This window comes from Zerene cesonia, chromosome 15 (genome assembly GCF_012273895.1).
Source record: "Zerene cesonia ecotype Mississippi chromosome 15, Zerene_cesonia_1.1, whole genome shotgun sequence".
Classification (NCBI taxonomy): domain Eukaryota; kingdom Metazoa; phylum Arthropoda; class Insecta; order Lepidoptera; family Pieridae; genus Zerene; species Zerene cesonia.
The window spans coordinates 7972751-7981280 of record NC_052116.1 but is presented as its reverse complement, the minus strand read 5'-3'; the positions used below and the strand labels follow the sequence as shown (position 1 = coordinate 7981280).

Sequence of the window (8530 nt, the reverse complement as noted above, 5' to 3'; positions counted from 1 at the left end):
AATAAATAAGATACTCACAGTCCCCACCAGTAACAAAAGAATTAACCCTCAGCGTCAACGCAGTGAGCGTCATAGCGTCTCCCGTGGTGAGCCGCGCGGCTGCCGCCGTGCCCGTGGCGGCGCCGGCGACGCAGTCCCAAAGCACTACGCACCCATCGTCCCGACCGCCCAGGGATATCATGTAGCGCTCGTCTGACGAGAACGTTAGAGCTTCCACGCGTACCTAGGTTTATTGAGGAAGGCATTACATCGTAAAATTACGATCCGTAACATACTGCATAGAATTTTATGCATATTTTTTGGTAAATATTATCAAATGATTTTTATTCGGCGACATATACAAAGGAAATAATGAAAATTTTACGAAATTCGATCGAATGCTATATACATTTACTTGACTCATTGACATGATACATTAGTATACATTTACTGAACTCCCACATTAAATTTCTTAAACTTCTAAACGGAGTGCAAAAAAATGCTTACAATTGTGGGTATTGGGAACATAAATGTAAATTCATACCTTATGCAATTCATGGGTACCCAGCACTACTCTTTTCTGAAAATCCCACACTTTGGCAGACGCCTTGAAACCTATATGGTTAATCTGTCCAGATCCCACATAGGTTCCTTTGGGAGACACGGCCACGGTAGATACGCTATTGGTGTGACCACTGAGGAAATGCATTTTCTTTGTCTTCCACTCTTGGATGCACACCTTATTGCCCATTGGATATACGATATGTTCACCATTTGGATGTACTTTCAGGCTTCTAATAGCAGAACCTGTAATAGAATAATAGAAATAGGCAATCATTTATGAATCCATTTCATTTAACTACAAAATGATACCTATTTCTTTGTAGTTAAATGAAATGGATTAATAAAACATTGCCTGAAGTTTTGTTATATTCAACTGTATCGATCGTACATATTATAGAAACATCCATAATACTCTTTGCAAGCAGGAATGTAAATAGAATAATAAGAATATGAAGGAATCTAATTCTTACCATCAAAACCTATAATAGCGTAAGGTTCAAGATTTTTAACATCCATACTTCTTATCTAATATATTAAACACGTAATTATAAAAAATATATATTTTAAATCAATGTAATAAAAATTGTTTTGGCTGCTGTAGTTAATAGTATTGCAAAAACAAACCCGTTGCTAGGATACCAAAATCGAATGTACCCATTTGCCCGTGTCTGTTGTTCACAGACACTTTTTTGGTTTTATGAATATTTTGATTAATTTTGTTCGTATGACCTAATTATAGTAAGAGTGCGTATTCTTTTTTACTCTAATGTGATAAAGTTTAAAAGGGATCAAATAATTTCATTCTTCAAGGGGCACCAACGCTCTTGTGAGGATATGACTCCAGATTCTAAAATGGGATCAAGTAACCAATTTCCTCCTGATCAATTTCAAGTAATCGAAAGAATAATGCTAATTGGTTGAAAACCTATGGAGTTATCAAGTAGCAAAAAAATAATAGTCAATTTAAAACATCCCTCATTCTTGAGAATGTTGATTATATTTATTTCATTGCTTTATATTTCACATTATATATCTATAGTCTGTATATTATTCTACAGAAAATTTCGTACCTATGCTGAAATTATATTAATTGACACTATTGCGAAATTGAACATATTTTTTTACTTATAACTTATTCAGTGAGATTTTTTTTGATTTATTAGAATTTAATTTATCAAACAACTTTTTTTTCAACAATAATTTGTAGAACTATAAATAACTAGGACTTAAATAGGGAAAAACAAAAACAACACAACATGTAATATATTCATTTAATTCATATTTTAATAAAACAAACAAATTATAACTCCAATTCCCAAGTAGACAAGAGAGCAGACCGCTAGTTCATAATATAAAAACGGACAAAAAAATTTTGCATATCAAGATTTTATATTTCCAGAAAATTCTGTTCAATTTTGTTTTCCAAAAATATATCAACTATATTTATGACATATTCTAGAAATTGACCGATCGATAGTCAGATACATCGTGAAGGTAAGTATACAGAGAAAAGATTGAAGAAATGTGGGGTGTTACTGATTAACATAAGACTATAAAATATTTTGAAGGTTACCCTTATTGTGGCAAATTTGCATTAAAAAAATTGGGTATTTTATGCCTAAGTAAAGATGTTATTAAGCTTTCAATAATTTTTCTCGGGTGGCATACTACTTTAACCTTCAGTCATGCAATTTACATATATTTTCATCAGATAATCTAATGTCATGTACACATAATTAACACGTTTATATAATTTAATTTCTTGTAGACTTCATCTTCTTCCCAAACATCTGCGTCGCACATCCTTAGCTTTATCATCTATTTGTTCTTTCGCTACTTCTGCCAGTCTTTTAATTTCATTTATCATATATTGTTTGATTATTGATAAATACTCTGCAAGCTGTAATATAAAAAAAAAAATTAAGATTTCAATGTTTAAGTGTGTGACGATAATGTCTACTTAAAAATTGTATAATACATGTAAATAACTGAATTTTTGTGTCTATTGTGTGTGGGCAGCAAATATCAATCTAATCTGTGGAAGTTGAGACAAAGGTGACTTCTCAGCATATAAAATTAAATCCATATAATGCTGTAAACAACAATTTACCAATAAATCATCTTCTTTCTTGCCAAGTTGTACAAAAGCACATTTTGCTGCATGGCTCTTATGTTCTGCCCAAGGATCATCATTTGGCTCCCAACCATCAAGTTCTTTACCGCATAGAAAACACTTGGCGGCGTCTGCATCATCATCTCCCGTCGCTACTGAATAAAAGCCTGCTTCAGCCATATTACGGACGTTACATTTAAAGTTATCACTGAATGGCCATGCTTTAAATGTTTTGACACGTTCCTCCACTAAAAACAAAGACGGACTATCTAGCTCTTGCATTATATCGATATAGTAATACTTATTTTTATAAATACAAACAACGTAAGCACACACAGTTGCCTTGTATTTTCAATAAGTCGTTAATTCAAAATGTCTACTTTGAAATTTTGAGATATGACAGTGTCATAGGTATTTAACACCACAGATTAATATATTATTAAATAATTCACACAGTGTATACATTCATAGATGTTCAGCTGCAACACGAAGCACAGATAAATAAGGCACTTGTCATTGTCAATTTACATACGGTCGGCTGTTCCTTCCATTCTGTCTTCTAACTAGATTTAAAGAATTATGAAATATTCTTAAAAAAAAAGTTTTGTTGTTTTTGAAATACAAGCCATTCTTTAATTTTTTTACACATAAGTAATATACGTATTTGGCAATATTTTTTTAACGGTTCAAACACTCATGGTTTACTTCATACTTTCAAAGTCACTTCATTCACTCATCGTTCAAATTTCGAGCAAACTTTGACTGTCTGCTATTGGTGTTTGCGATTGCATAGTATTGCGGTCTGCGATTTGGGTGTTCGATTTAGAAAGTAAATTCGTGCTTTTTATGACAAAAACCCTATTTTAAAACTAATATTTACACGTTTTTATATAAAAAGTAAATAAATATATACACTACGGTACAAATTAATAAGCAATAGTGAATTAAAAGTATTCACGTATAATCGAAACAAGTGCCTAAACGTTTTTACAATTCTTTTGTTATTTTTAATAATTATAATAGGCTCTCAGTAACTTTATTGAGTGTTTAAGTGTTTTGAACTGGTATTGCGATGGTCCGAGCTGTTTTCTAGCATCGTCCAGTGCTATATAACGTTTTGGTAAGTGATATTTTCCATAATTGCTCTTTTTATATAAGTGTCACCAGAATATCACCTTGCCTTGAGAATATATTGAATTAGCATTAACATTATTGTCATTGGATATACTATTTACGCTCGTGCAAAAGCAGTTTATTTTTAAATACAATTTAATGCCATTTAAATAACAATAAGAAACCAAAACATGCTTTTTGGTTATGAAACGCGTAATCGTAATTCGTAAATATGAAAGGACTACTTAATCGTTTTGTAAATGAGAACACTATGGCAAAATAAAAGTAACTTTTCTCTGCATTATAATAACTTCGTGGATTAAATATGATTATTTTATAAAGTTTCGCATTTAATTTGTAATCAATAGAAGTAAGCATTAAACTTTATTTGATTTAACATTCGTATAAAGGTGGTCATGATAAAATTGACTGCATTGCAGGCAAATAAATTAATGTTTGTAAGAGAGAAAAAGTAAATATCATCAAATAATTCTTTAGAGTTTAGATATTGTTTAATTGTTTATTATTGTAAAAAAGAATCTCTATTATAGAAAAAAAATCTGTTAAAATAATAAGTATTACAAGCTGATGACCAAGGAAAGTATGCTCAAGAAATTAATTTGTATTTCATGAGTAATACTGAAGTCCAAATTTTCAAAAATCATTTTTATGAAACAAGTACAGATAATTTATCTATATTAATTACTTCATTATTTTTTGTTGATCCGCATCAAATAAATTAAACATTTTTCTTATTTAAATATCATGTATGAAATGTTTTAATTTTTAAGTTAATGTAAGAGACATTATTATAACAACACTAGTTTTCTGCTCCCAGCTTCAATTATAGGAACAAAGTAAATGAATTACCATAGGAACAAAATGTTTCACAGTGGTAAACAAACAAAAGTGGTGAGCAGCCTATATCTCTTTCTAGCCTCTGAACTAGACTCAAAAGTTCCTGCGTCGCAACATGAAAGAAAGAGACAAAGAAACACAGTTTGGCATTTAATAAATATACCTGTTAGGATATTGTTTAGTTAGAGCATATTGTTGTGGAAATGAGTGGAAGGAGTTTCAAAATTAAACAATGAACCTAATAAATATATTTGACATCTGAATCGGGCTATCTAAGGAGGAGCAATATACAGTACTAAGTTTACAACTACTAACAGTGTTTAATTTTAATATTCAAAATTCTGTACTAAATTTTTACTTACAAGAACAATTTTATCCTGAGATACTGCTCTTGAAATTCTTTGTACTTCTTGTGTTGTGATACAGTTGGTATGACAAGGCTACAGGCAGATGCAATTAGAAAATTGAAGGGGCACAATAGAGCAATCTAAAAACTTCAGGGAAGTGAGCATAGGAAACCTTAAATTACATCCTGGCTTGTCACAAAATAGGCTATATGCACAGTGATGTGATTCATAGCAATAGATAGAAGAGTAGTGTGCTATCATGTTATATGTAAAAACAATATAAAATGACAATTCGAAAGTAGTAAAGAAGTATTATAAGTATATTTAATTGAATAAATAAATGTTTGAATCATATTTGAATAATGATATAAATAATACTTTTGTGCAAAAATTCTCAAGTTCTTGTACTGTTTATCTATTTTTCCCCCAGTGAAATTTTAAAAATTTGCCAAGCGATAGACTTTTTTTCCTACGAAATCGTGTTTCTTGGTGGAAACATTGTCATCTTTCCATGTACTTTTATCCTGAATCTCCAAATTGGATTAGAATGTTCGTCAAAATTAATATTATCGAAAGCCGCAGCGTTTCGTTGTGAAATATTAGTTTCTAGGTCATAAAAAATAACAACTACAGTTGAGTGCGTAAAGTTCTTCACGGTTCCGTGTAGCGGAAGGAAAACTTTTAGAACGAAGTTGAACTAAATTCAATATTAATCCAGAACGGCATTGAAGTAAGGATTTCCGGGATAGGCCGGGATCGATGCGGTGCCCGCACTGCGGCGCTTTCTTCCCATTTTACTGCTTTAGCATTATTACTATGGAATAAGGTGTTGGTCTCAAAACAACAATAAGAAACGTGTCAATTTTCGAGGCTTTTCATTGCATTTGGAATGTTATTTAGAGAATATCCATCGCAAATTCATAAAATTCGAAACGGTTTCTTAATATTCGTAATTTAAAGAAAAACCAGATTCGCAATTCAAAATATAAACCTGTGATCCTAATCTGGATGCAATGTTTGACTAAGAATAATATCAAATGTAATGAAAGGCCGCGGTTCACAGATATGGTTTCCCACCTAATATAAAATGGATTTCTATTTATAATACGTAGAGCCAAAACATTGTTTCCATAATTTTCAATTTAAAACTCTTCTATATTCATCGTCTGATATAACATTTTAGGTTAGGTAAGTAACATTAAAAAGTTCAAAAATTTTTTTATATATATACGATGCTACCTTTAAAAAATAATGCCTTAAATGTATGGTACTTGTTTCTAGTAATAAAATATAAGCATCTAGAAGTTTACAAATTTAAATAAAATTCGCTATTCGCGCTTTCAGTTCTGTGTCAACGCTTTTGTTTCTAAACGTATAAAACTCGCCTGCGATATAAAACGTGAAGAGACTCATTAGAAATTGATATAAAAAAATAACCGATGTAACCTGAAGTAAAAGTCTCGTCTTTCGTTGCCGTTTTTTAATATTCGGATCTTTGATAAGGGTTTCCTGTCAGCTTGTCCAACATTACTAAGCATTTTTATTTTTTAATATATCGTCTGTTTAATGTTCTTACCTTTCTTTTGTTTAATCTGTTTTTAAATTCCACTGAAATGAGTTTTATTACAAAATTAAAAATCAAACAAAAAAAAAATGTTTTTCTTGAGTGCATACTTTACTAGAAAACCCATTCTTTAATTCTGGTCAAGGTCTCATTAAATATTTTGATTTTGATACATCCGATAAATATTAAATTACAATAATATAAATAACTTCAATCAAGTGCAAACACAACGCAACGCTAATATAAAGTTCAAATTATCTTCCCTTCAATAAACAATCCATCATTAGTGACCAGGTTAAACAGCCATACATCGACTATACGGTTAATTAGGGCCAATTGCGAACTGAGGTCGTTTTATTTTAAGAGCCAAACGACGAACGGTTACTTCACTGTTCGAGAGCTATTTGAAGATAAACACGTGATGTTTGTTTACAACGAGGATGCCGGCGATTGAGTTCAATAGAATGTTGAAGAAAAGGAGCAATTTTCATTTGGTAACAATAGCGCGGGGAAATAGTTACGGACTGCATAGATCTGTTAGTTAACTGAAGGTTAGCGCTGAGCGCTTTACTCGGACGATGGTGAATTCCTTTTGCATATTAGTGGGTATTTAAAGATTTAAAAAGATAAAAATATTATCAGATTTTTTGTTTACGGAGCCACATAATCTTTTCGACTAAGATTAAACATTGATAAAATTGTGATTTTCCAATAAATACCAGAGTTTTTAATAGTGTTTCAATTGAGTAATTGCTATGTTAATACACTTTTGTATCGGTTATCGATACACGAGATAAGAATAAGTACAATGTCGAAAATCCAAAATATCCAACCAACAGACTGTTGGATTCGTCCGTGGAAAATATTTTTATATTGCGATAAAAGTTCACGCCTCAGAAGGCACGTTAATGCATGAATGGGATTTTCCACGCCATGGCTTCGATGAATAAAATAAATGATGCAAATGGTACTTACTGTTCCTGGGTCGGCCGAACATATTTTTATACTAGCTGCGCCATACTAATTTACCCGCAGAAGCGTGTAGCATGTACCAGAAAAACACCTAAGCTCTACTAGAGCTTAAATGTTTTCCTGGTACAAGCTAGATTGACAAGTAGGTACTATCATATATGTAAATCCGTTTAGTGGTTTTAGCGTGGCAGAGTAATAAAGATCATACATCTATCTTACATAGAGAAATTCTTATTCAGTTAGTAATACGTATATATACCACGGGCGTAGCCGAGACGGAACGCTAGTATAATATAATCAGTGTTGCAATAAATCTACCAACAGCATAGTACTCTCTAACAAGTAGAAACGCATTGCAGTATAATACGTTATACTGATTATATCTTTCAGCATCCTAACAGCTTAAGATAATAAAACAATGGTTACTAAACGGATACCGAGAAAAAAGTGTTGGGCAATAAAAAGCGGATAACAATAGGGGTAGATTAAAATATAAAAATCTATGATATTCCCCCAGGTATCTAGGTCAGCTATTTGTGACGAGCCTGTCAGGCACAGTTTGTTTAGCTCGATATAATTGATTGCGATTTACTAGGAAAAGTGCTTTTAACGGTGTTTCAGGGTAATCTGACAAAAACTGGCCCGAATATTAGCAAAGAGTTTTAAACTTTGTCTATAGTCTGGACTATTGTTAAATGTTGTTATTCCTTTTTATTTGAGTAGGTACAATTTCTTAAAACATATGTTGTTATGATATAATAAAATTTATTAATGAACCTATACACTAAATAAACGAGAAATAGAGTTTATCTATACGTAAGACAGACTTCTAGAGAATTCTATTCAATCGGTTTATTTTTGATTAATTGAGTTAGGAACAGATGAAAGCAAAACTAGAACAATCTGCATTTATTTTTATAACTGTGTGTAAGTTTTTTCCCATTATGCTAAATAACATTAGACAGTCTGTAGCAGCTATCTAAATATACCTACTAGGTGTAGTATAAGGCTACCGCAGTA

At 31.6% G+C, this 8530-nt stretch overlaps 3 protein-coding genes across 3 annotated transcripts in view; 1 reads left to right on the top strand and 2 right to left on the bottom strand.

Moving 5' to 3' along the window:
• The window catches only part of LOC119832641 (cilia- and flagella-associated protein 52), a 10731-nt gene extending 9672 nt beyond the window's left edge, over positions 1 to 1059 (bottom strand). The window contains exons 1-3 of the mRNA XM_038356333.1: positions 1014 to 1059; positions 524 to 786; positions 19 to 223 (exon numbers count right to left, since the gene is read on the bottom strand). Of these exons, the coding sequence (XP_038212261.1) occupies positions 19 to 223; positions 524 to 786; positions 1014 to 1059 (514 nt within the window). The remainder of the gene's footprint in view (positions 1 to 18; positions 224 to 523; positions 787 to 1013) is intronic.
• Positions 1060 to 1813: 754 nt separating this feature from the next.
• LOC119832269 (baculoviral IAP repeat-containing protein 5) lies at positions 1814 to 3051 on the bottom strand. The gene is made up of 2 exons (XM_038355929.1): positions 2654 to 3051; positions 1814 to 2443 (listed from the first exon to the last, which is right to left on the bottom strand). Exons 1-2 carry the CDS (start codon positions 2936 to 2938, stop codon positions 2315 to 2317), a joined length of 414 nt encoding a protein of 137 aa, XP_038211857.1. The 5' UTR covers positions 2939 to 3051; the 3' UTR covers positions 1814 to 2314.
• A 355-nt stretch (positions 3052 to 3406) lies between these two features.
• The window catches only part of LOC119832218 (monocarboxylate transporter 1-like), a 30384-nt gene continuing 25260 nt past the window's right edge, over positions 3407 to 8530 (top strand). The window contains exon 1 of the mRNA XM_038355857.1: positions 3407 to 3776. The gene's annotated coding sequence lies outside the window, so the exon portion shown is untranslated. The remainder of the gene's footprint in view (positions 3777 to 8530) is intronic.